Source organism: Terrapene carolina, unplaced genomic scaffold (genome assembly GCF_002925995.2).
Source record: "Terrapene carolina triunguis isolate 2854851 unplaced genomic scaffold, T_m_triunguis-2.0 Scaffold227, whole genome shotgun sequence".
NCBI lineage: Eukaryota > Metazoa > Chordata > Testudines > Emydidae > Terrapene > Terrapene triunguis.
Genome location: NW_020664578.1, coordinates 2,004,193 through 2,031,199, shown reverse-complemented (window position 1 = coordinate 2,031,199; position 27,007 = coordinate 2,004,193). Strand labels below are relative to the sequence as shown.

The 27,007-nt window shown below is 53.4% G+C and overlaps 1 protein-coding gene across 1 annotated transcript in view; it reads right to left on the bottom strand.

The window, feature by feature from the left end:
• Window positions 1-24,765, bottom strand: part of LMNA (lamin A/C) — a 39,394-nt gene extending 14,629 nt beyond the window's left edge. Inside the window, exon 1 of the mRNA XM_026656234.1 lies at window positions 24,315-24,765. Within this exon, the coding sequence (XP_026512019.1) occupies window positions 24,315-24,664 (350 nt within the window). The 5' untranslated portion in view covers window positions 24,665-24,765. The remainder of the gene's footprint in view (window positions 1-24,314) is intronic.
• Between the last annotated feature and the right edge of the window lie 2,242 nt (window positions 24,766-27,007).

Below are 27,007 nucleotides of genomic sequence, written 5' to 3'. Positions count from 1 at the left end.
CGTTGCTCTGATTCATGCAAACTTTGCCTTGGAACGATGTTGCTCAGGCAGATTGGACCTGCGACCAAGACTGGCGGGCAAAGAAAGGGTGTGAACAACCTGAGGAATGTTCGCAGCAGGGCTTGGCTTACAGAGGTGCCAGAGAGAGAATGCGGAAGGCACTCAGGTGAAGGGCAGTAACAGCAAGGCGTTTGCTGCAGCCGAGGAGAAAGCTCTGGAATGCCACTGGGCACTTCAGAGCGACTGGCAGGGCCCTGCCCACTCATTTACTTCTGCAAGACATGCCCGCCACGGGTTTCCCACTAGACTCGTTTAAGGAAGCGACACCTCCCCAATATGCCTATTATAAATAAATCAGCAGCCGCCTTCACTTCCTAGTCACGAGGCTCCTTGCTAGGAGACACCAGCTTCTATTTTGGGTCCTGGAGACGCGGCGATTTGGGGTGGGTTTTTTTTTTTTTAAGTTTGCAAAGTTGGCATCGAACCAACATGCCGGGATTAATCGGTAGCAATATGGGCGTTGCCTTCCCCCGCTGGTTTCTAAGTTAAAATCCATCCCACGCCGCGCCATGCAAAATGCCTGCTCAGGCAGAATTAACCTGGAGCGGAAGAACTGACTGACACTTGTGCCAAGCCAGCCAGCCACCGAGTTTCCACGTACAGATGAGGTAACTGACGCACAGAGGAGCAACTGTAATTTGCACAGATCTGTTAATAGAACCCAGGGGTCCTGATTCCCAGTCCCTACCTGATCTCACTTCTGGAGCACGTTTCCCTCCCAGAGCTGGGAACAGAACCCAGGAATCCTGCCTCCTCCCAGCCCCCAGTTCTAGCCTCACTGCCTGCCCCAGGTACTCTTTGATTTCAAGTCAAACTCACTGGAAGCAGGCTGGGAAGTTTGGAGGGCTCCCTAGGGCGCAGGGTCCCTGTTGAAATGTTGTTGTGCTTGGAAAACAATGCGGAAAGCAGGAAAGGGTGGAATGGGACGCATTACAATGTGGCAATGGGGAGAAACCGCTTCTCAGGGCTTCTGACTCATCCATACTCTGAAGAGACGCTGCCAATCGCCTGGGTAAACAGACGCCAGTATCCAAGGACGGTTGCGTCTCGCGAAACATCTGTACAGTGCGAGCATCCTGTTGGGGCATCAAACCCAGCACTGATTCTGACCCACCCTGTATCAGAGGATGCTGGGAGACCACGCCTCCCAGAACCAGACACACCAGACCTAGGGGCCTCCCAAGGTGCCAACCCAGAGCTGACAGCAGCCTCCCTGCCAGGCACCCTCTGGCCACGCCCAAGCGGCCTCTATAAGCACATGCATTTCATTAAGGCGAGATAGGGATTCGCTCAGGGCTGCCTGGCTCTCGACAGGATGGAAACAGCTCGTTGGCAGAGCTGGTGGAAAAGTTTTGAACAAGCCATTTTCCCATTCAAACAGCGGCTTCCTCGCCCAAAATTAGAGGTGTTCCTCATTTCCTGAAATCGCAAGCAAAGCTTTTGTTTCTTATAAAAGGAAGATTTCAAATGAAACTGGGGAACAAATCCATTAAATTGCGTGTGTCGTCCCCCCCCCGCACCGACCTTTTCCTTCACACATTCCTGCCTCTCCCCTTTTCAGGGGCAAAATTGGGGGTGGTGGGGGGAAGAGAAGAAAAAGAAAAAGTGTTGGGGGGGGGAGAATCTTTGGTTAAAAAAAAAAGTAAGTTTTGAGTAGCAGGACGAGCGCCCATTTTCTAAAGCCGCCGAATGAAAACAGCTTCCCGCTTTTCAAAACTTTCTGTGCAAGATTTCTTTTTTTTTTTAATCCCTATCCGAGAAATCCACCAGCAATCAAGCCCAGCATGGAATGAACCTTACAGGTCCCATCTCTTGCTGTGTGTCTGTACCGCTCCTGGCACACTGGAGCTCTGATTTCAGACAGGGCTTCCAGATGCCAATACACACCGATTTTTTGTGTGCCTTTTTATGATCCTGCTGTTTATGTGAAAAACAACCACCGTAGGTACTTATATGGCCATCGTAGCTTCTGAGCGCCTCATCAATTTTTAAAAAAAACGTATTTATCCTCATAACCTCCTGTGTAGCAGGGTTGTGCTGTTACCCCTATTTTACAGATGGAAAACTGAGGCACAGAGAGACTAAGTGACTTGCCTAAGGTCACAGAGGAAGTCTGTGGCACAGTAGGGAATTGCACCTGGGTTTCCCAAGTCCTAGACTAATCCCCTAACCACTGTGCCATCCTTCCTCCCACCACAACACAAGACATCTACACGCACCTCAACACGCCTGCCTCCCCAACAGATCTTACCTAGCTACTAATTACTGGAGTCAGTCACTCCTGCAACAGATCAAAACCTGTGAGCAAAGAGCAGCTGTGTTTGTTTCAGTTGCTTAAAAACAAGAAACAGGATTTTAGAAGAAATATTGCATTTAAAAAACGCCACACAGACCAGTGGCTGGAAGCGATCCCATATCCGCCGCCCGTCCAGACCTGCCACGCCCATACTGATGAGTCATCCCAGCCACTCAGCGGGTTTCCATAAGGCCAGAAATGGAAACCCCGAGTCACCAGGGTTTGCTCCTGTTGGGGCTGATGTTGCCCTAGCAACGGGGTGGGCTTTGGCTCTGGTTAGGAGTGGCTGCAGGCGGAGGGCAATATCGAAGGGGAGGGGAACGTGGCTGGGTTTCTCAGGAGTGGGCCGCGAAATGGTAGCGTTTAGCAGAGCTTTAACCATGAGCAATCAGCCAGCTATGCTGGGACAGTTTCGGGGGAAAGAGACAGGAACTCTGCTTCCCACAGAGCAGCTGAAAGGCTGGGCCAGACCTTCAGCTGGTGGGCATCAACTCATCTCCTAGCCCGGGAGAGGGGCCCGTTCCAGTCATTCACACCACTGCAAAGTGGGTTCAGAACACGACCCTGCTGATCTGGTGTGAATGACTTCACAAGGCACCGGGGGACGGAGGATCGGGCCTGATTTCCAGGTATCAACTGATTCCTGGAGTAACAAAGTTTCCTCTTCCCTTGCTACGGTCTATCAGTCAGCTCTTTGCCCAGGGAATCTCTTTAGCAGCTGTATTTGGCTTAGGCAGGATGTGGTGAGTTTCTGGAGCCAGGAGCATGCAAATAGTTGTGTGCTACCGGGATGTACCGATGAAAGAACAAACTAGTGTACATGCTGAGATAGGCTGAGATGCGGTGACTATTCTGTGCCCATGTAGTGCCTTGTTGCAGAGTATCTGGGAGCGCTGCAGAATCAGACCAGCCCCACACACCCCGCCCCGGGCCAGCTAAATAATTATATCTCCTTTCTACAGACAGGGAAACTGAGGCACGGGATGGGGGGGAAGTGACATGCCCACAGTCTATCAGTAGTCTGTGGCAGAGTTGGGAACAGAATCAGTCACCTAATGCCCAGCCCCTCTGGCTCTCACCACTAGACAGCATTCCCAGCCCTTCATTAAAATGCCAATGGACAAAACATTGTGTTCTCCAGGCAAAGTGGAAGCGCCTGGCCGTAACACACTGACCAGACGCTGTGGCCTGTGACGTTTTGCTGCCCGATGCTGCAGCCTGCTCGGCCTTCTGCAGGACAGCCAGCCCTGGGAATGCACCACAGTTCAGCAACATACATGTAGAGAAGCACATGTCGCATACTGAACGCATGTGCTTATTTACATGCATGTATCTGATCCGTGCCGTGCAAAAGTGCACAGGCAGGGAGGCAGTGTAGCCCAGTGGTTATAGCAAGGCAAGCACTAGGACACCTGGGTTCTATTCACAGCTCTGGCACCAACGCCGCCTTGGTGTGCCTCCGTTTCCCCATGTGCAAGGACATAATGCTACCCCACAGTTGGCTGTGAGGCTCAGGCAGCCTTTGGAAAGCACCCCATGCAACTTCACTGAAGTCAGCAGGGCCCCTGGGAGCAACAAGGGGAAAAGCTGGCCACGCACAGGTAGGTTCTGATCTCTATTCTGCTGCAGTAAATCCAGAGTCGCTCCATTGATTTACCCCGATCTCAGCTATACTGCAACGCCCAGTGAAATATGGAGTTACTCCAGATTCACAGCGATGCAACTGAGATCAGCATTCAGCCCTGTGTGCGTAAACCCACCCTCCAGCCTCCCTGGGACTGCCCCCATCAGACAAACAGAGCATTCACACGCCTTTTCGCCTTGAGAGCTAATCCAGGTCATTGGTCTTCCCAAGGCAATCTGGCATCACCCCCCTAACATGTGGGAAAGCAGGCACAGAACCACTGCCAGGCTCCTGCCTTGTAAAGAGGGTTCTCTAGCCTATAAGAAGAGCTGTGCGGGGTAGAAAGAACATTTCCCAGTCACCAGACAGGAGCTTGAAGACAAGACATTTTTTATTTACAGGTCAACCCGCAGCTCATGTGCCTCCACCACACACCCCGGCTCCTTGGCTCAGCATCAGACTTGCTATCGCTTCCAACGCGTAACACACCCACAGCAAACACAGCCAAGTCCCTCACAATCTCACTCGGATGCCTGGCCTTATTTCCCACCCTTGCAAGATTAAGGGAGGAGAAGGATGAACTAGTGGTTAAGGCGCTGACTTAAAGGTTCTATTCCCACCTCTGTCACTGGCCTGCGGGGGGGATCTTGGGCAAATCACCACCCCGTCCGTGTCTCAGTTTCCCCATCTGTAAAATGGACATAATAATACAGCCCTCCTTTGTAAAGTGCTTTGAGATCAATGGATGATAAAAGCTAGGGATCATTATTGCAAATCCCTGCTTGGGCACATTTAATCTGATTTAAACCTGTTTACATTGATTAAGTTTAACTCAAATCGCCTCTTCAATTCAGCTGGTGCAACTCTGAAGATAGTTTGGGTGTAACTAAGGCTATGTCTACACTAGCACTTTTGTTGCTATAACTTATGTTGCTCAGGGGTGTGAAAAAAAACCCACCCCTTTGAACGACATAAGTTACACCGACAGAAGTGCCGGTGTGTCGGTGGGAGACGCTCTCCCGTCGACATAGCAACCCCCACTCGTTAGGGGTGGTTTAATTATGTCTTTCCCATCGGCATAGGGTGGCTACACAGGAGATCTTACAGCAGCAGAGCTGTATCGGTAGTGTAGACGTGGCCTTAACCCTCCATGCAGAATGACTTTAACATTACACCAGTGTGACACCTCAAACTGATCAGTTAAACCCCCACACAGCCTTTTGGACCAAACCCCTTTATTTCAGTTTAAAGCAGGCTTATATCAGTTTAGTTTAAGTCAATTAGGAACAGGTTTAAGCTAAATCAAAATAAGCTGCTCTTAAAGTGAAGAAAGAATCCACACCGGGGTCTGCACAGGTTTATCTAAATCAGTTGAAAAACCAGACTTAAGGCCTTGTCTACACATGGGAAACTGACCAGCATAACTATTCTAGATGACTATTATTAAACTCTTCTGGACTAACTACCCCACACAGACACTATTCTGAAACGAAAGTGATTTTATTCCAGATAATTATTCCGCTTTGTGTAGGCTGGTCAATTTCCCCATTTAGACAAGGCCTGAGTTAAACAGATGCAACTTGAGTGCCTAATACAAGCCCTAAAAGGAGACTGAAGTACTAACAATTCTGCCCCCACAGGGTAACCGTTTTTTCAGGGAGGGCTGCTTCAGAGCCCAAACTGTCCTCCTCCTCTCTGAAAAGCCATCAAAAGCCAGAGATCAGACGAGATAATCACAGTGGCCCCTTCTGGCCTTAAAATCTATATGGATGTAAAAAAAAACCATAACGCTAACAGCAATATTTAGGCAGCTCTGAAGATCAAATAGGTGCAAATGCCGAGGGATCGCAAACTCAGCATCGCGAACCTCAAGGATTCAAAAATCATGAGTCTCACCCCAAGATTGGCTAAAGCGTAAAACACCTGAGGTCCTTTTCATTCGCCTTTTGGTGTTTGCGCCTTTAGGAGTCACGTTTTCTAACTTTTCCCTGTAACCAGGAAGGCTGGAAATTTCCTTTTTTTTGTTAAATAAAAGCTGAGATTCTTATATAACCACATGGGGCATAAAGAAAATCTCCAAACCTCACAGGATCATGAGGACTCTGCTACCTTGACAAAAAATACACTAAGGGCTGATACATATCCTTTGAATGTAGGAATGCAGAAGTCTTGTCCAATCCCCTTTAGGGCGTAGGGCAGTAACCAAAACTTGCTTCCAACATGTAAACACTGTGGGTTAGCTCCTCTTTTCGGCGCTTTGCCTTGTATACACATGTGCACAACAGCTGGGCTCATACCAGCGGGAAAGCCTAGTACAGTCAACACAGCGGAGAGCGGCATTGAAATGGAAAATCTGACCCTCTGCCACGTCTTAGTCTTGACTCCATGCTCCCGAAGCAAAAAGGGAGCTAGACCAGAGGTGGGCAAACTACGGCCCACAGGACCCTCCTGCCCAGCCCCTGAGCTCCTGGCCTGGGAGGCTAGCCCCCAGCCCCTCCCCTGCTGTGCCCCCTCCCCTGCAGCCTCTGCTCTGGGCGGTGGGGCTGCTCTTGCCAGGCAGCGCAGCTGCAGAGCCGCGGCCTGACCCGGTGCTCTGTGCTGCGCGGTGGTGTGGCTGGGTCCAGCCGGGGCGGGCAGCGTGGCTGCCTGTCCTGGTACTCCAGGCATCGCGGTAAGGGGGCAAGGAGAAGGGGTGGTTGGATGGGGCAGGGGTCCTGGGGGCAGTCACGAAGGAGAGAGGGGAGTTGGATGGGGTGGCGGGGGGCAGTCAGGGGCAGGAGTTCCGGGGGCGGTCAGGGGACAGGGAGAAGGGGTGGTTGGATGGGGCAGGAGTCCCGGGGGGGCCATCAGGGGGCGAGAAGCAGGAGGGGTCAGATAGGGGGCAAGGCTGGCCCATGCCTGGCTGCTTGGGGAGGCTCCCTTAACTGGCCCTCATACAATTTTGGAAACCGGATGTGGCCCTCAGGCCAAAAAGTTTGCCCGCCCCTGAGCTAGACCATCACCTGTCTGCACCCCTCACTGTCGCCCCCATGAGAAATGAAGGCACAAAAGCAGGATTAACGCACCGTATAGAACGGATGGGACTTGTGAGTGTTGGCACAGTCACAGATCAGCTACTCGGCGGCCCCATTCTGGCAGCGTCAGGGGGCCTTAAAGTGGGTGGAACAAGCACCCTGAGAATCCCATGTATGTAGGGGTCTCCCCAGCCAGCATGTAAGGCCCTGGGGGCACATAAAGGATGTGACTGGAGCACACTACAGCTGTTCTCTGCTTCCCAGGGCCCCCCAGGGTGCCAGGCAGGGCCCAGAATATGGGAAGTGCAAAGGTGGCTCCATCCTAGCCCTGAGCACAGGAACGAGGGAGCTGAGAAACCGGCCCGACGCAGTTCTCAAACCTCACAGCTAATTTACATGTCTCATGCCAGAGTTTAAGCTTTGGTGTAATTGCTGCCCTCTCCTGGATGGAACTGGAATTGCCCAACTATGTTTCATATACCCTGTAATGTTAACGGGGATTCTCCTTTAGCCCGAGTGGTAGGGGCCCGTGCTTTTGGATCAGATCCCCACTCTTGCTGGAGACCCAACATGCAGCACAACAACAGAGGTGAAGGCTTTGGTAGACATGGATTTATTAGACAAAAGATGCACTCAGCTAAAGTGTCCATCGCAGGCTAACCCCTGATAACCTCGCGCTCACTGTATGTATGTATCCGTGTGAGAGGTTATCAGGGGTTAGCTTGCTACATCTACATATCTATATACACACAGCCCACATCTGCTGGAGCTTGTCAAACAGGTCATACAAGCGGAGCGTGATCTTCTCTGAAGCCCTCGCATTAGGACAGCCTGGCCTCCAAGGTCTTATGCTCACTTTTGCAGAAAGAGTCACATGGTTTGAAGACTCACAAGACCAGAGAGAGAGAGCGGCTCAATGAAGGAGCACAAGACATGCGATCAAGTAGGACCTCCATGCATGGGCAAAACCCCAGTCAAAGTGCCTGAACCCAGCCAGTTGGTGTCTATGTTCAGGGTGGTTTGGGGTTTTTTTACGCATAGAGTGGGTAGATCAACAGGCTGTTCTGAGGTTAAGACTCAGACTTTAAGGTCAGAAGGGACCATTGTGATCATCTAGTCTGACCTCCTGCACACTGCTGGCCACAGCACCTCACCCACCCACTCCTGTAATAGACCCCTAGCCTCCGGCTGAGTCACTGAAGTCCTCAAATCATGGTTTAAAGACTTCAAGTTACAGAGAATCCACCATTTACACTAGTTTAAACCTGCAAGTGACCTGTGCCCCACGCTGCAGAGGAAGGCGAAAAACCCCCCAGGGTCTCTGCTAATCTGACTCGGGGGGAAATTCCTTCCCGACCCCAAATCTGGCGATCAGTTAGACCTGAGCATGTGGGCGAGAGCCGCCAGGCAGATACCTGGGGAAGAATTCTCTGCAGTAACTCGGACGCTGCCTGAGACTGAAGAACTGGGTTCGATTCCCAGCACTGCCACAAACTCCTTGGGTGCCACTGGTCAAGTCATGTCATCTTTCCGTGCCTCGGTTTCCCCAGCTCTAAAATGGGGAGAACCACCCTTCCTTTCTGGCACCCTGAATCCATCTGGTCTGTTTAGACGGAGCTCTCTCTGGGGCAGGGTCTGTCCCTCCCTAGTGGTCTCTGCAGCGCCTAGCACAATGGGCCCCAGACCTTGTTTACTACGTGTCTGTGCAGTGTCCAGATCTCTATGGGAGCCTGTAATACAAACAGACTCCATGAAGCACCCACAGAGCGCCAGAGATTTTCTGCCACTTAATCATGAGCGACTGGGAAGAACTGATGCAGCCAAAGATAATTCGCCCACGCAGCAACTCATCTCTAGACAGTATCCAGGACACTGGTTCTCTAACCAGAGCTCCTCTGGGTCCCCAGTTGTCCCGGGCGGTGGGGGGGGTAGACAAGACCTGAAATTCTAACACAGGAGAGAAGTTCTGAATCAGGGACTCGCCAAACGGGCATCAAAGGGTTGCGACAATACTGGGAAATGGGAGGGAGCTCCTGGCTAGATGTGGGGGTCCCCATCCTAGCCCTCTTTATCCATCATCAAGCCGCAGTAAAAGAAACTCTCCTCTCCCTCCGCCTTTTGCATATATCTTTATATGCAAATTTCCAGCGGGTGATATCTGGGGAAAAGAAAAGGGAATGCTGGTTTCAGTTTAACGAGGAGCCACAACCGGCCTTGCTGGAACAAAAGGGGTTTTATATTTTGGCTGGCAGGGAAAGAGGCAGATAAATGCAGGAGAATTATTTACATTTACACAAGGCCAGGGCATTTGTTTTGCACGAGACAGAGAAGCAGCAGCAGCAGAAGAAAGGCCCGACAGAAGCCAGCGCTGGCAGCGGACGGAGGAGCCTGCTTGTTTGCCCAGTTCGGGATGCCTGGGAATGAGTCATTCCCCTTTAAAAGCAAGTTATCAACTGCTGTTGTGTCTATAAACGTGGCATTGTAGGGCTGGCAGCAACTGCTGCTGCAGAAAACGGGCCTGTAAATCCAGAGGAGAGAGAAGAAAGGGAAAAAGAGGGGGAGGAGGAAGGGAGAGAAAGAATTCAATTTTGTCTAGGTAGCGACATGGCCCTCGGCAATGTAGTATTTGAGGCACAATCACCAAAGGAGGCAGTGTGACCTAATGGATAGAGGACTGGGGATTTGGACTCAGGAGACCTGGGTTCTAATCCTGACCCTGCCACTGGCCTGCCAGCTGACCTTTGGCAAGTCCCCACCCCACCCCGTGCCTCAGTTTCCCCATCTGTAAAATAGAGATATTGCTATTGAAGTGCTTTGAGATCTACAGTTGAAAAGAGCTAGGTGTTATGATGATGGGATTTTATCTTCACAATCCCCCTGTGGGTGTTAGGGAAGGATTATTCCATTGCACAGACAGGGAACGGAGGTACAGGGGAAACTGGTCATACAGGAAGTCTTGCAGAAAGAGGGATTGAACTCCAGTGTCCCAACCCAGTCGCCCACCCACTAGCCCATCCTTCCTTCCACGTACAGTCAACGATCTGTGCTGCAGTCAAACCGGCTCTGCCGTCTGCACCTAAAGAGAATGGCAGATGTTCGCAACGTGCCCTGGCTGGCAGTTATTCTGAAGGCTCTTTTGTGACACATCCAGAAACACACACACACGTGCGCCTCGCCGAGAGGAGCAGCGATAAGGTTTGTTAGCGCAGCGCTCGGCTCTCCTGTACATGCACGTATGGAGTAAACAGCCCTGCCGCGACCTTTGTGCGATCAGGATACAGAGTAACTGAGAGTCGTTAGGGGACTATGAACAGCACCTTGTTTTATGAATGGGGCGGAGACTAACGAGAAGAAAAATGCCAGCGCCTGGTACACAGCAAGGTTGAGCTACCCCTAATCCTTTGATTCTGTTCGTGACCAAGGCCAGCAATCACAAGCAGCCCGATGCGCAACAAAAGGAGCGTCGACGTCCAACAGAGGGAAGTTAGTTTGGTAATCTATACACCTTTGCCACCCCACAGGGTGGGTGAAGGGGGAACATTACCCCCATTTTACAGATGGGGAAACTGAGGCACCCAGTCGTACCCAGCTCCGTTTACGGAAGTATCCCTCTAGCTTTGGGGGCACCTGGAGCCTGATTTTCAGAGGTGCTGAACTTGGCGTTGTGGGTTCCAACACAGGAGATAAAAAAAAAAATCAACCTCCAGGTGTTCCCAAGGTGGGTGCACAAAATTAGACAGGCACTTAAACTTTAGGCCTAGCCTTCCTCAGGATCACAGAAAGCAGAGCTGGGACTAGAACCCAGGACCCCTGTTCTAACCACAACAGCAAACTCCCCCCTCCCAGAGCGAGGAACAGAATCCAGGAGTCCTGAACGCCGGCCTCCAGCTTTAACCATTAGACCCCACTGTTTCCTTGCGGTGAGAAGTGAAAATTTCTCATGTCCAATGCCCACTTCCCAGCGCTGCTGGGGGACAAGAGTGGGAGGAGAAGGGGAAATTCTGACTCACTGGACAATCATCTCACGCCCTGGAGCATGGAATCCAATTGCCCCGACTCCTCTGCCTAGACTGCATGTCCAGCGTGGGAGTATCCCCCCCCCCAGGGCAGGGCGGGGTTGGCAGCACTGCAGCCGCTTGGTGCCAGCTCAGGAATTCAGAGCGACCTCCTGCCAGAAAGGACAAACAAAGCCGGGCTTCTTGCTGGGCTGCACTGGGGGAAGACGAACGCGTGCTGGACTGCTGTGACATGAGAGCTGAGACAGACCCAGCCCAGTGGGGCTGGTTTTGCTGGATAACTGAGGGCTCCTAACCCCCACGTGCAACAGAGCAGGTTGCTTTACCGGCTCAAAACACAGCCCCCTTAGACCCGCAATACTGCCCACTACGCCAGGACAGGATGCTGCAGCTGGCCACGACATTCCGGCTGCGGGACTATCCAGCCCCTTCCAGGTTCTCCGGAGAACCACCCCTCGAGCTTTCGTCTGTGCTGGGGTTTCAGCCGCCGCTGCCCATTCACCCTGGTGCAGCACCATTTGTGCCGGGGCAAATCCCCTCCGTGTTAGGGGCAGTTGCACTGGCACAATACAGAGATGGCTGAAATCGCAGCACAGGCCAGGCCGCCGAGCCAAGCAGCCAGGTGTGGCAGGCAGAGGTCGCGGCTAAGCAGCTCCCTAAGACACTCCCGGGAACGACATTCTGGTTAGATCATGTTTCCACCAATGCAACTATGTCGGCTCATGCAATATTTAAGGAAGGAAACAGCAGCGGACCGTAACGTGTGTGGGTGGGGTGGGGGACGGGAGGGAGGAAGGGAGGCAACCACCACCTTTCCATTCAGTTTTTACAGCTTTCCCCAGAAGCAACCACTCCCTGGAGAGCGTCTTCTCGCTGGCAGCTGAACATGAGTCACACCCCATCCCCCACCACACTTTTACCAACCAAGAGCGCAGAATCTCCTCGATTCCTATTCCGGGGCCCGGGGCTGCAACAGAGCAAGACGAAGGGATGCTGAGCGTCCAGCACTTTGCATAGTCCAGCGGACACGGGACAGAACTGGGAGTCAAGTGTCAATTCCCTGCTTGGCCCCAGACTCGCTGCGGGTCTCTAGACACAGCGACAGCCGTGCATGGGCTAGCCACCCAAGCTAGCCCGACTCCTGCCAGCACAGGTAACAACAGGAGCGAAGACAGGGCAGCGCATGTCTGAGAACAGGCTTGTGAGCCAACCACTCACCCGGATGCGTTCGCTGTGTAGACAAACGCTGTGGGACCCTGGGCAAGTCACTCGGCCCCTCTCCGTGCCTCAGTTTCCCCTGCCACCCCCTGTCTTGTCTAGATTGTACGCTTTGACAGTGGAGCCCCAGGCTCAATTGAAGTCTTCAGACACTACTGTAATATATATAATATGGGGGCAGGGGATTGTTACTGTCTTCTACCTACGGCATCATAAGCTGGCCCAATACAGGAGGGTTCCACCTCCTCCGTGGGTTTGCAGGGACTCAGATCAATGCAGACAGCACGTTCAATGAACAGGGATTACAATGAAAAAACCCATGAGAATGGCCTAAAAAGTCATGAGGGGTTCTTAGAAAAAAAACAAAAAAAGTGTGTGTGTGTTTGGGTTTTTACCTTCTAGCTTCAAGCTTTTCTCTGCAACCACAAGACCTACAAACTCTACTGCCTCTCCTGGGCAGTTACTGCGTCTCCTGGGCAGTTTCTGCAGTTTATACTATTGCAAATTACAGCAGTGACACTAGAATCCGGTAATACAGTGGGGGTAAAATGCAACATCTCTAATCTGACACCGGCCCGTGTTTTATCTCTTCCGCTCCTGATTCTTAACAGAGGACTTTGCCCCAGTCGATATGTTTATGGCATTGCGATAGTTAAACAAAAGCAACGGTCCTCTTCACCATAGATAGCAAGGATCTGTTCCCACTATCGCCGGAATGGTGTTAGCAACACTGTTCCAAGCACAGTTCTGTTTGTATTACCGCAACGTCTACCGGCTCCAACTGAAATCAGGACCCCATTGTCCGAGGTACTGTACATATACACAGTAAGAGGCCGTCCCTGCTTCGAACAGTCTAACTAGACAAGGCAAGTAATAATCATCCCTAGCTCTGCTATAGTGCTTTTCATCAGTAGGTCTCAAAGTACTTTACAAAGGTCAGAATCATCCATCATTTTACAGTTGGGAAAACCGAGGCATGGGGAGATTAAGTGACTTGACTGAGGTCATCGGGGGAGTCTGTAGCAGAGCAGGAAATTGAAGGCAGGTTTCCAAATCCCAGGTCAGTGCTTAACCACAAGACCATCCCTCTTACGAGAACGGGGACTGACAAGTGCTCTCCCATGGTTGTTCTGCCATTTCCCTATTCAGTGTGGTCAGGAAGTTATCATATAACCTACAACCAATTAGGATCCTGCAACACTATAGAACGTACCATGTTGGAGGGAGCTGGTAACAACATGGGTGTCCGCACCAACATGGTTAGAACAGCTGCTCTTGCAGCATTAAATGGGGCAGAAGCATGTTTTAGTCACAGACCAGTCCAAAGTCTCAGTGCAGTTTGGAGTGTGATTAACATGTGTTTTGTCCAGTTTAATTCCACACGGAGGGGCGCACAGCCCTGCTGTGGGGGCTGCCCAGCCCCAACAAGGTATTTTCACGGTGCAGCCAGGATGTGTGTCTGTCCCTGTGTTAATGCTGAGTGCTGTTTGGAGCCTGCTGCAGAGTCGGGAGGGCGTGCGGGGCAACAGCACCGGGCCCGATTCTCCGCTGCCCTGCTCTCCTCGTGCTCCCAGTCGCACCAGCGCAACGTGGTACCAGATCAGAACGGTAACGTTTCACGCCGGCTACGCACTGGTGCGAATGAGCGCCCATGTAATGGGGCAGTGGAGAACTGAGCCCTGCTCTCGATCTCATCGTCCTCAGCTCTCCCGATGCCGTGGGGAGCTCAACCGCCAGGCCTTGCTAGGAGACAGGCTGCTGCATTCCACCGCAGCAAAGGATGTGAAACTGACACAGATCGCCCGCTTCATCACTGGATCCTCTTTAACCCCCCCCCACCTCCAGTCCCCTCCACAGTTGTCTGCCTGGCCAGTTGTTTAGCCTCACACTGAGGCTATTGAGCGCCTGCTGGGGAGGGAGAGAACACGAGAACAGGTGGACGATCAGAGACAAGGCCGGGGTCTGATTGACAGGGGCTATGTATAGAGCCGGTTCTTATAAAACGCCTGTCATACTGGCGGGTATCTCAGGGACATGGAGATCCCAGCCATGCAGCGACGTGCAGGAAGATCGAGCGACTGGAGCATGCTCAGCAGAAAGGGACGCGAGTGACTCCGCAGAGTGAGCCCGGTGCTGGGAAAGCCGTGTGGCTTCCTCACCCCCTGATCCTGCAGCATTGCTGGAACTGGGAAGAACCCCTTCAAATCAGAGAGGCAGCATAGTCCAGTGGATACAGCCATTGGACTGGGAGACTTCGGTTCTATTCCCAGCTCTGTCAGTGACCTGCTTGGCAACTGTGGGCAAATCGCGTCTCTCTGTGCCTCAGTTTCCCCCTTCTCGTCTCGCTGTGCGCTCTTTTGGGACACTCTCTCTGACCATGTATACGTACTGCACCTACCACAATGGGGCCTGATTTCGGTTAGGACCTCTAGCCCCTACTATAATACAAGTAAATAATTTGAGGTCCCCTCCAATTGCAAATATCGAGGAGGCCTTCCCATCCTCCCCCAGTCCAGGAGCCACATCCCTGCCACGCCCGGCTTAGAATCAAGCCAGGGTAGGTTTGCTTCCTCGGACTCAAATCCTGGCTGCTGATGGCTCTTTAAGAAACCCACAGTGGAAATTCGAACCTCTCTCCTGGAGAACATGCACTGACTGAACAAAATAAGAGGCACACAGAAGACTCCCACCCCTTCCCACCCATCTTCTCATTCACTCCCTCGTTTTCTTAAGGGCCATTATAGTCAGAAAATCACCTAAGTGACTTAGGCACCTAAGTTGCATGAGATGGCAATGGGATTTAGGCACCAATGGGACTGAAGTGCTTTTGAAAATTTTACCCTATTAGTTATTTCTATGATGGCAGCTTGCAGGAGCCCCAGGCAGACCAGGGCCCCACGGCGCTAGGTGCTGTACAAACAGAACAAAATAAGTCCCTGTGCTAAAGAGCTCCCGATCTAAGTACCCTATGTGAAAAGGGATCCTCCCTCCTAACCTAACATCCCTTCTGCCTCTCTGGGTTTGGGGCAGATTTGTCTGGGACAGAGGAGCTAACCCTGAAGCTTTGGGGGAGCAAGCGGGAGTCTTCATTCTGTGTACAGCACGGCCATTGCCAGCTAAACCCTGCTTGGGTCCGAACACCACCGGATCGGATTCTCATTTATACTAAGGCCCCTTTACGTTGCCAGAGGGGCTCAAAACAGCTCTGGCGGGGGGGGGAGGGAAGGGGCCCAAGTGTGAATGAGCATCAGGCCCCGTAGCTATGAAATTAGCAAAGATATAAATGTGGGATATTCCCCTGCCCAATGTACTTTTCTTTTAGCGGGTCGCTCTTGTGATTCCTGTACAGTCCTTTGAAGTCCTGCCTGACCGTACAATCTGCTCTTTGTTCATCCCAGAAGGGCAGATCTCCCCCTATGTAAAACGGTTTTCCCTCTGGAGGCCTTTTATAAAGCAGGGAGTGATGGGGGGGGAGAGGAATGTTCCATAAAGATCAAATTTTTCTCCCCACGCACAACGTTCCAGCAAAACCACATCATCATCATCATCATCATCGCGAAGCATTTCAGAGAGGAGTCGGCCCAGCTCCGCGCAGGATGAATGGAAGAGGGGAGATCGCTTCCAGTATGGGGAGTTTTAGCAGGCATGGGCACTTGTATATCATTTATATACACAAGGCTCTGTCTTGAAGCACTCTGGGGACTTTAAGTCTCATGCGAGATTTTACCGATGGGGGAAACTGAGGCAGACAGCAGAGAGGTGACTTGCATAAGGTCACACAAAGTCAGTAGCAAACTGGGATTAGAACCCGGGAGTCCTGACTCCCAAGCTCCCCTGCTCTGTTCCAGAGCTGGGACCAGAACCCATGAGTCCTGACTGACAGTTCCTTGCTTCCCCCACCGGCTCACACTCCCCCTTCCAGACCTAGGAAGCGGATCCAGGCTCAAGGCTCAGACTGGCTGTTTAGACAACGCAAGAGAGCCCTCAGATTACACAAACACACCAGCCCCGTAATTCTCTTTATACAACAAGAAGTGGAAGTTCTAAGGGACTGGCTGGCACAGGGGACTAGCCATGTGCTGGTGAGCCTGGCATCTCTAGCTTGCCTGCTCGAATCCAACCGAGTTTAATAGGGATCAAACACTCTTTCCATCTGATGGATGTTTGGGGACCCTCTGTGCGGAATGAGTTTGATGGTGTCTCAGTGGAGTTCCCAGTGGGTAGGGCAGATGTCTCCCATTAAATCCCAGAGCAGGCATAGACCCACCCGCAACTAACAAAGTGCTGCCACGCAGGTCTGGTGGGGAGGGGGAAATCAGTGCTGGATGTTAACTAACCACCCGCTGCCCACAGCCAGACGCGGCTGCTTGGTAACTCCACGTCCACACGGATTTCAAAGGCAGAGAGACTCTTCTTCATTAAGAAGCAGGAGAAGAACTGGGCTCGGGAAGGAGCGAAAGTCAATACTGAGCTACCGAGCTACCGGCTTAATCAGGTTAGGGGCTGCAATTCAGGAAGCAATCGCTCACGCAATCTTATAATGACCAGGGTCTGGTTCCTGTTTCGGAGAAGGAACGGGGAAAAAAAAAACCCTCTATCTTTCCTCGTCTCCGATCAGGCTCTTAGCAAAACTGCCAGCAGTGGCGGGAATGGAACGAGCTAACTATTAGGCCAGACATGAAGCATGGTTTAGCATCTGGAGACTTTGGGGAGCCCAAAGCACATTGCACCTCCCCATGCACTGCAGCAGCGGGGAGGCCCATGAAGAATCCAGTTCCCTTTGCTGTGGGGCAAGGCCCTCGATTTCTCCAGCAGCGGCATAAGAGGGGGTCAGGTACCCACAAAGGGCTAACTCACCTGAACAAGAGTGAGGGTATCAACCTTTACTCTGGCAATGCAGCTCCTCATTCACCAGAGGAAATAGCCCTGTAGAGCCGGGTGTCCAGATCCATTCCCGTGGGGGCCCCAGAGCCAGCCAGACCATCACTGCCTAACACAAAGCAACTAAGGGTGCATGGCACGCGTGGCTAGCTCCCCATGGAGGCTCTGGGCCACCCAGCTGGGATCGGCTGCTGGCAGAACCGCGGTGCTGAAAGGATCAGGCCAAACGTGGTTTTAGACCCAGGAGGGCAGCAGCAGGATCCGATTAAGGCAGGAACGTAGCCACGCCCGAAACCAACCACTGAGCTTCCTGTGTGGCTTGGGGGTGGGGGGCAGTGAGAACAAGATCGCAGCAGGAGAGCGGGGGCTGCTTTTACAGCAAAGCCACCTCTGGAAAGTAAACCCAAGGTAAGGCTCCATCCCAGCCCCACTCCCGCCTGCAGGTTTCCCCCGGCCCCGAGCAATGGCTTGCGCAGACTTCGGATACCTCCGCCTGGAAGATGCAACACGCTTGGGCTGCACCAGGCTGGGAAAGGGGGAGATGAAGGAGCGGACAGGCTGGGCTGAGCAGCGCTTGTGAAGAGGCCTTCATCCCAAGCAGAGAACCATGGAGAGGAAAGGATAAGCCGTGGCAGGGCTTGACAAACCTATTCTCCCAGTGACCTGTCCCAGGCGGCCGTCAATCACCTTCTGGAGGCACTCGGTTGGCTTGCATTTACCGAGTCCCGGTACTGCTGCCCTTCAGAGCTTTCGAAGGGAAACCCCCAACCTGCCCTCATCTGGGGACTGCCTGCTCCCAGCCCAGCTGGTGCTGCTCCACGCGGGAGAGCAGCCCACAGTATCTCGCGTCATCTGGCAATCCTCTCCTCCAGCCGCTAAGGCAGACCGGGAGAGCGACCCAGGTTTTCCCAGGATGCACCAGTGCAGACATGGCTGTCCTTCAGAGGCGCGGACAGGCCAACACAGCAGTGCTGGGGAAAATCGCCGCCGTGGGGGCAGGGACCGCGGCGCAGGAAAACGGCTGTGATGTGGCACAGCGGGTGGCGTGAAGGGGGCCCGGATCTGAGGGGCGCCGGGCGGGGGGGTGTTTGGGCTGCGATCCCTCCAGCCTGGCTGAGCGTGGTAGGGGAGGCCTGGCTTTCCCCGTGAATCCCAGGCCTCGTGAAGCGGGAGGGGAAGGGCGTTGGCTGCCGCCTGCAGATGTGAGTCAGACACGGGCCGCCCCAGTATTGCCACGCCCTCGGGCCTGAGGTGAGCTCAGCCTTTAAATCCAAACCTCCCACAGACTACCACTCCCCCGCCCAATCCCAGGCTGCCAGGGAACGCCCTGGAGTGCGACTGGCCCATTGGAAAACCGCCGGCTGCTGGGGGCGGGGGCAGGCAGGCGAGCCTGGCTGTTAGGGACACGTGCGGCTGGCCCCACCCCAGAGCCAGCTCTGCACAGCACAGGAGCAACGGCCCAGAGACCTGTCCCTGAACTGGTGCAGGCCAAGCGCGTGCCCATGCCTTGTGCTGGGCCGTAATCTATAGGCTGTTTCTGCAACGCTCTCTCAATCGCCCTCCATTCTTCCAGCATGAATGCAGCCCCTGCCACTTGGAGAGCTAGCACCTACTGGGCCCTGGCACCTTCACCATCACGGCACCCAGCCCTGCTCCGAGCCGAGCGAGGTGGGAACCAGACACCCCTGCCCAGTCCGGACAAGGGCACTGCCAGGAGAGCGGGAAGAGCTAGGCAACGGCAAAGCTGCCCCAGGGATGCATGACTGCTGGGCCTCCACTGCTGAGCTCTGAGCAGGCTAGTTAATCATAACCCAGCCCTTGCTGCACTGTGGTCTATTGCTTCGTCCCCTTTCACCTCCACGCAGCCAGCCCAGCCCTGCTCGTTAAAGCAGGCACACAATAGGCGCCTTCTTTCAAGAGCAGTGTTAGGAGCTCCAGAGCGCCAACTGCTGCTCTCACAGCCGGCCCTACACAGAAGGAGCCACGTGCCCATCTCCCACCATCAGCCACGCTGGGAGAGCCCAACCCTGCAACGAGATCTCCCTGGCACGTGCCACTAGGGTGACCAGACAGCAAGTGTGAAAAATCGGGACGGGGGTGGGGAGGGGGTAATAGGAGCCTATATAAAGTCCCCTATAAAGTCGGGACATCTGGTCACCCTACGTGCCACCCCCTGCTCATGGGGTGGGTGTGAACTCAGGACCGGATGTTGCTGGAAGCCCAGCGATCAGCCACACCCTCTACGGCAGGGCACGGGGATTGCACCACGGAAACTGCCAACACTAGAGCGAGTTCCCCAGGGCAAAACAGGCCAGGGAGACACCACTCCAGGATGCACCAGTGCAGACATGTACACACAGGGCTGTGGCAGGGGCTCTGGGAAGGGGGCTCTGTCTCAAATCCAAGGAGTGGAGGGGTTCTTCTGGTACTGTAGTTAATTCACCTTCCCGAGACATGGTAGCTAGAATTCTTCCCTGGACCTAGTACTGTCTAAACTGGGAGGAATGTCAGCGTAACTTTGTTGATCAGAGGTGTGGCTTTTTCCTACCCCTTATTGATGTAGCTGAGTCGACTTAACTTTTTAGGGTAGACCTGGTCTTACACTCTCACCGCCTGCACCGGGTGGATTCAGCAGAGAAGGGACTGAAATGCCTTCAGGAGAGCGTGTGGCGTACCGGTTAGAGCAGAGGACTTTGAGGACTCCTGGATCCAGTCCCCCACCTCTGGGAGGGGAGTGTGATCTAATGATCAGAGCAAGGGGCCGGGGGACGAATGGGGGAGTCAGAACTTATGGGTCCTGTTCCAGACAGAATCTGAGAGCTTCGGCGAGTCACTGAGCCTTATTCTACCTCAGTTTCCCCTTTGCTAAAATGGGTTCAATAATGTACCTCCTACTGTACAAAGCTGTTGGGAGGCTCGGTGAACAGTTGCCGAGCCACCAGCCAAGCCCCTTGAGGAAAAGAGCTAGAAAGCGGCACTAATTTAGCACTCAGCCCCTGGCCTGAGCCAACGCGGCACCTTTCTCCAGTGTTAATTTCACCATCAAGAATCAAGACTCCAGCCCTGGAAGGAAGCACGGTCTGCACCTACGGCAAGGGGAGGGCATCTCCGCTGAGCGACTCAACGTCCCCAACACCAGATCATCACCACGCCTGCGTTTACTGACCCAGAGCCAAGTGCTCCGAGTAGCACCTTGGCTTCCCTTCTCCTGACACGCCCTGCCGGGTGGATCCAGCCACGCTAATGGCTCAGCCAGCCTGGGGAATGAGACACCCAAAGCAGAGCTCATGAGCGAGAGACGCTGGGTGCTGACAGCCTTTAGACACTTTGCTCTCGTCATCTCTCCCCTGCTGTAGATGCTATCACACCAGCCCTTCGAAGGGAACAGTGGCTGCTCGGCCCAGATAACGCGCACGCAGGAGGTCGGGGAGCCTGGTGGGGGAAGATACCAAGGAAACGTTTCCGCCTCGGCGCTAGATGCAAGACTGAATGCGTGCAGGGACTGGGTTAGTCGTGCTCCTAGAGCATCTTCCCCCGGGGCCGCTCGGAGTATTTCAGACAATGGGCCCCATCCTCCGTCCCCTTGTGCAGCCACTTACCCCAGCTCGAAGCAAGCTCAGAACCTGTTCGCAGCTGGTAGCGTGTTGCACCCCTTTAGTAATGGGATGAGTGACTGCAGGAGGGGCCTGACTCCATTGTCCTGCCCAATGAGTCCAGCCTCACAGCCCTCTCTGGGACCTGGGTGAGCGTTATTGTCCCTGCCCCCTTTTACAGAGGGGGAAACTGAGCAACAGAGAGGGGACGGGACGTGCGCCGTAGGTCCTAGTCCCCCAGCTGGGACCAGGAGCCCTGACTGCCCAATCCGGAGCTTTCGCCCCAAAAGCTTATCCTTCGGAATTCCCTTCCCAGGCTGTAGTAGGGGATCCAGTCAACTCTATGGGGCCGCCACACAGGCCAGCTATTCTCCAAGCCATTAGCCCCGGGCAGAGCAACTAACGCGAATTCAGGGAGGCCTCCTTGAACACCGGATCCAAATATCTTTATCCCAGAAAAGGCTGCGCTGAATGAATGGCCTACACCTCCCGCTTTTAGCTGACCTCTTTCCAACCCAGATCTCTCCCATACACAGGAGACGCTGGATATTGTCTGTGGTTAGAGCCGGGTGACGAGCGCCAGGACCCCGGCACTCCATTCCCAGCTCAGTGAAGGACCTCGAACCAGTCACTTCAGCTCCATGCCTCCGTTTCCCTCTATGCGTAAAGTGAGTCAAGTAACTACCTCTCTTGCAGGCGGTGTATTAAAGAGCTTTGAGAACCTCCGAGGAGTCACGCTACAGAGGCACGAAATGCTGTTTCGACTGGAACGCCTCCCCAAAGCGGAGTTGTTTTGATTCATTTAACTCGTGCCTCACTCTGAATAACTTCACAGCCCGGAGGAAGCAATCAGGACAGAATGCAATAAATCCTGCTCATTACAAGTGGGAAAGTCCCTTTTCAGATCAGAAAGCTTCCTGAAACCCAACACAACTCCTCCACGCTCACCCACCCCTACATTCACTGTCAAGCTCTTCCCAGAATTCATGCTCACAGTAACCGGTACAGTAACTCGAAGTAGTAAATGAATAATGCAATATCGACAGCCGGGGAAATAAACCCTGTTCTCCACTCTCGCTGCTGATTCACAGGTCTCTATTTGAGACATCACAACACTTTGGTCTCTCTTGGTAACCACGGTCACTGCCTGTTCTCCAAGCACAAAGCAAGGTAGGAGTGGAGCTTTCAAGATAAACGGCCTGAGTCACTGATTGTCGCTTTTAATAACTAGGCTCAGAACAGGAGTGTGGTCATTTGGGAATCCCCTCGGGGAAGGGCATTTTCTCCAAAGGGGTCTGTTTGTGTCAGAGAATGGCAGCAAAAACATCCAGTTTGCGAGAACGCACATTCCATTCCAGTAAGCAACAGATCCTACAGATTACACACAGGGATCACTGCAATGCAGCCACCTCTGGAGTGGAGCAGGGCAGCTGTGTAACAGCCACACCGCAGCAGGAGCTGGCTGCAGGCCGGGCATGATTGTAATGGATGGCTTAAGAAAAAGTTAGAGGAGATTGTTTTAAAGTTTAAGGCTGCAAAGCCTTTAGAAAACACGGCTCCTGTTGTAGTAGCAAAATCTCTTCCTCCCCATATCCTTCAAAATCCTCCCCCATCCTGGCCTGCCCACGGCCAGGGGAGAACAGACACAGACATTCAGCACAGGGAAACCTGCATTCAAAACCCATCTCCAAATAGTAACGAGACTCTAGGATCTAAATGCAGAACTAGCTACCGTTCTATGCAGAGATGACCACGGAGTTATCTAGAGACAGATCCGTAGTTGGGGAGAGACACAGGAAGCTAAATATAAAATCCTGGGCAGCTTTTAAAAGACATCTGTAAAATGTTCCTCCTGCTTTCTGCGTGAGCTGATTATTCATGGCAGGCTGTCCCTTTCGGGGGCCTTTTAGAAAACAAACTCCTTTATAGCAAAGCCAGGGAGGTAGGACGCTGCAGATCTAATGCAGGAATGGGAGACGCGCTTTGTTTGCCATCACGCAAAGCTGGGTTCGAATCCCGCTCATGCTCCCTGGAACTGACTGTGGATGGGAGCATGATGGAGGCAGCAGACGGGTCTCAGCAGAGACCAGAATACACCAGAGCTGCAGACCCTAAAGGGTCATGTTCTGATCCGAAGTCCATGGGAGTCCAGGACCTTTGAATCAGGACCACTGGGTGAAGTTGCAGGGCTCTGAAGCTTTCTGGATACAGGAGCCACTCCCAACCGCCTTTGGATCCCTCTGACCTCCACCACCGCCCGCTGGGGACAAGCGCCTCCGCCACACGGGCCGAGGAGACACAGAACGGGAAACCCAAGTCCCCAGGGAACCCTTGCTGGTTGGGGGCCAAGGTCCAAAGCATGGGAGGGAACCAGCTCGTCGGAATGGGCAGAATGCCACCATGTGCTATCGAGCTCCCTGGTGCCAACTCTAGTATAGCAGGGAGGTGCGTGCGTGGGGAAAGGGGGGGTTAGGCAAATTTGGCAGCAGCAGGGGAAAGGAAAATACAGTAGAGGGAGGGGAGGGACAGAATTTGAAGCTACCAGACAGACAGAACCAGGGGGGCCCCCATCACACCCCAGAGCACCGCAATGAGAAGGTGAGTTTGACACGCCGCCAAGCCCGTGAATCCCATTTGGCTGAGCAGGCTCAGGCTAGTTTCGAAAGAGACGCAGCGGAGTCGAAAGAGGCTCAGCAGAGCCATGGATCTGGGCTCCAGCCCGTTCCCAAAGACCCTCCCGCATGGCATCTCGCACTATAAACACAGAACACCCCCTGGCCACCGGTAACGGGGACATCTCAGCTCCCACAAAACAGGTTTTTAAATGACTGGCAAAGGTGGAGTGGGGGGAATATGCCAGGGAAGCAAGCTCTGCAGGCAGGAGAGCCGGGGCCGGCTAGACCTGGGCCAGCTAGACCAATTACCGCAGGGCTTATTCAGCAGCCTCAGAGAGAGAATCGAAGATAGAGATAGGTCCCGAAATGCAAATTCAGAGGCATCTGGATCCGGGGCACCAGATCCAGCCTATTAGAGAAACGGAGGCCAGACGCAGAGTTTAGCTTCGGATCCGGATACCGACCCCGCTCCACTCCCTCCGAAGCCTGGCAGCTCGGATCAGATCCCTTGCTCATTCTACGTCACATTAGTCAAGGCCCTTTCACCAGGATCTCGCCGCACCAGCTGACAGCTGCCGAGACAATCCCGCGCCAAGGACGGCGCCGGCCCCTGAACACCCAGTGCTGAATTTACACACTGACCATGCAGCAATTTATTGCGGGGTGGTGGGGGAAGCCAAGCATCATCCCCCCCACCACGACACCAGCTTCCACTGTAACATCCCAGCCAGGGTAGAGATTTTTCCCATCCTCCTCCTAGTCTGGATTGGTTTTTTCCCCCTCCACGTCCCTCACTGTTTGCCAAACACATTACAACACGCTAGTCGCTTGGCCCACGGCCTTGGGATATTTGTGGCTTCTCTCCCAAGGCTGCCAGCCCTGACTGCTCCCACTCAGGCTTTTCGGGACTGCTCCGTTCTTGGAAAGGGGGGAAAAGGAAAATTTTCCCACTACGCGCTGCCCCACTGCTTGGCATGGGCACTACCCCGGGGCTTACCGTGCCTTCAGCTCCTTGAACTCCTCCCGCACTTTGCTCAGCTCCAGCTGCAGTCGCGCCCTCTCCTTGGCCACGGAATCCAAGGTCTTGCGGGCATCCGCCAGCTCCGATTCGTAGGCCGACTTGATGCCCGACACCTCGCGGCTCACCACCTCCTCGGACTCGGTGATGCGCAGCCGGAGACCGGCATTCTCCGACTCCAGCGAGCGCACCCGGTCGATGTAGACGGCCAGCCGGTCGTTGAGCTCCTGCAGATCCTCCTTCTCCTGCAGGCGGGTGATGCGGGTGGGAGAGAGCGGGGTGCCACCCGCCCCACTCCGTGTGGCCCTCTTCTGAGATGGGGTGTCCATCGCGCTTCGCAGCCTGGCAGAGAGACGGGAGCACGGGTCAGTGACTCAGATCTCTGGAGCTGCCTTCCCCACGTCTGCGTCTGCCTCGCTGGTACTGACAGTCTGAGTCACTTGCACGGATCTCGGCTCAAATATCCTTGGGAAGTAGGAGATGGGGGAGTGGGAGCGGCTATGTAAAATAGGGCCAGCCCCCTGCTTTGATGATTTAAAGGAGCAGAGGCGCCTGGAAGAACCGGCTCTGTTTAAAATAAGGGCTTGTCCACAAGGGAAAGTTATAGCAAGATGTGCTCGGATGTGAATTTAAACAGCTATAATCCCCGGAGGAGAATTCTGGAATCCGAGCACCTTTTGCAGTTTAGTTTATGCTGCTTCGGACGGGGTTTAACCTGAAGTGCGAAGTGCCACTCTCGTTCCAGAATAAAAATAATAAATAGCAACCCCTAGCTCTTCTGGGGCACTCTTCATCAGTAGATCTCAAAGCACTTTACAAAGACCGGTCAGTATCATGATCTCCATTTTACAGGTGGGGAAACTGAGGCAGAGGGCAGGGAAATGACTTGCTCAGGGTCACCCAGCAGGGCAGTGGCAAAGCCAGATCTCCTGAAGCCCAGTGCCTCCAGAATCAGAGTGCTCACACAAGGAGTTAGGGCTTATCTACGTGGGGCAGTTGACCAGAATAACTCCCCAGGTGGACATCCTTATTCCAGAATAAGGTCTTGCCTACAAGGAGACACCCAGGAAAGTTTATCCGAATTAACAAAAGGTGTGACTTTAACCTGCTTTAACCTCACGTGGGCACGCTCATTTGGAATATGAAGCAGCCCACTTCTCATTGGAAGTGGATTAAGCTACGCCAGAAAAAGGCACCCTCGTGCTGGAATAAGAGCGTCCACCTGGAGAGCTATTGCACTTTAAATTCACACCCAGGCTTAATCGGCAACAACTTCCCCTTGTGTAGACAAGCTCTTAGAGCCACCTCCCATCCCAAACCAGATCAATGCCAGGCCATGGCATCAAGGGACCTTGTGGGTGCTGGGGTGGGGCAGCCACTCAGCACACACAGTAACACCCCTTAAGTGAGCCACATGGTCCAGTGGCTAGCGAGAGTCAAGACTCCCAGGTTCTACAGCCCAGCTTCAGGGAGTCAGGAGTCCTGCGTTCTCTTCCGAACACGAGGAGGGAGCGTGGTCTATTAGGCCATGTCTACACTAGGAAATTAGGTCCGTATAACTACACCGCTCAGATGTGACGTGCCACAGCTGTGTCGCTGCAGCGTTTTAAGTGTAGACCAGCCCCTAGTTCAAGCAGGAGCCTGGCATGATACTCGGATCAGGGCGAGGAGTGTGGTCTAGTAGTAAAACCAGGAGGGACTCAGGAGTGAATTCACACTGGAGCAGCCAGAGAGAAGTGTTACTAGGATGCTCCAGGCCAGTGGCTCTCAACCTATCCAGACGACTGTCCCCCTTTCAGGAGTCTGATTTGTCTTGCGTACCCCCAAGTTCCACCTCACTTAAAAACGACTTGCTTACAAAATCAGACATAAAAATACAAAAGCGTCACAGCCACTGTTACTGACAAATTGCTCTCTTTCCCATTTCTCCCATATAATTATAAAATAAATCAACTGGAATATAAATATTGTGCTTACATTTCAGTGTACAGTATATAGAGCAGCACAAACAAGTCATTGTCTGCATGAAATTTTAGCTTGTATTGACTTTGCTGGTGCTTTTTATGTAACCTGTTGTAAAACTAGGCAAATATCTAGATGAGTTGATGCACCCCCAGAAGACCTCTGTGTACCCTTGGTTGAGAACCACCGCTCCAGGGAATGGAAAACCAGTCTTACAAGAGGACACTACAAGAGCTTGGCTGTTGAGCCTGGCAAAGCGCAGGCTGAGAGGGGATCTGATTGCTGTCTCTAAATACATCTCCACCAGGTGGTGGGCCAGCATGTTTGCTCTAGACCAGTGATACCCAACCTTTTCCGGGTGGCGGGCGCTGGATGACGAAACACCAAGGACCGTGGCCGGCGGACAAACATCCGCCGAAATGCTGCCGAGAAGCGGCAACGTCAAGAGGCGTCGCCGCCGAAAATCAGCGGCATTTCGGCGGCAACGCCTCTTGGTGATGCCGCTTTTCGGGGGCTTTTCGGCGGATGCTTGTCCGCCAGCCAGTTATGCGGGTGCACATAGATGCCCCGGCGGGCACCATGGCACCCGCGGGCACCACGTTGGGGACCACTGCTCTAGACAATGCAGGGGGGGAAAGGGGGCGCGCAGGGGCAGGACATTTCCCCTCCCCCTGCTGTCACTCAGACCACCATGGCCCAAGCCGCTTCTA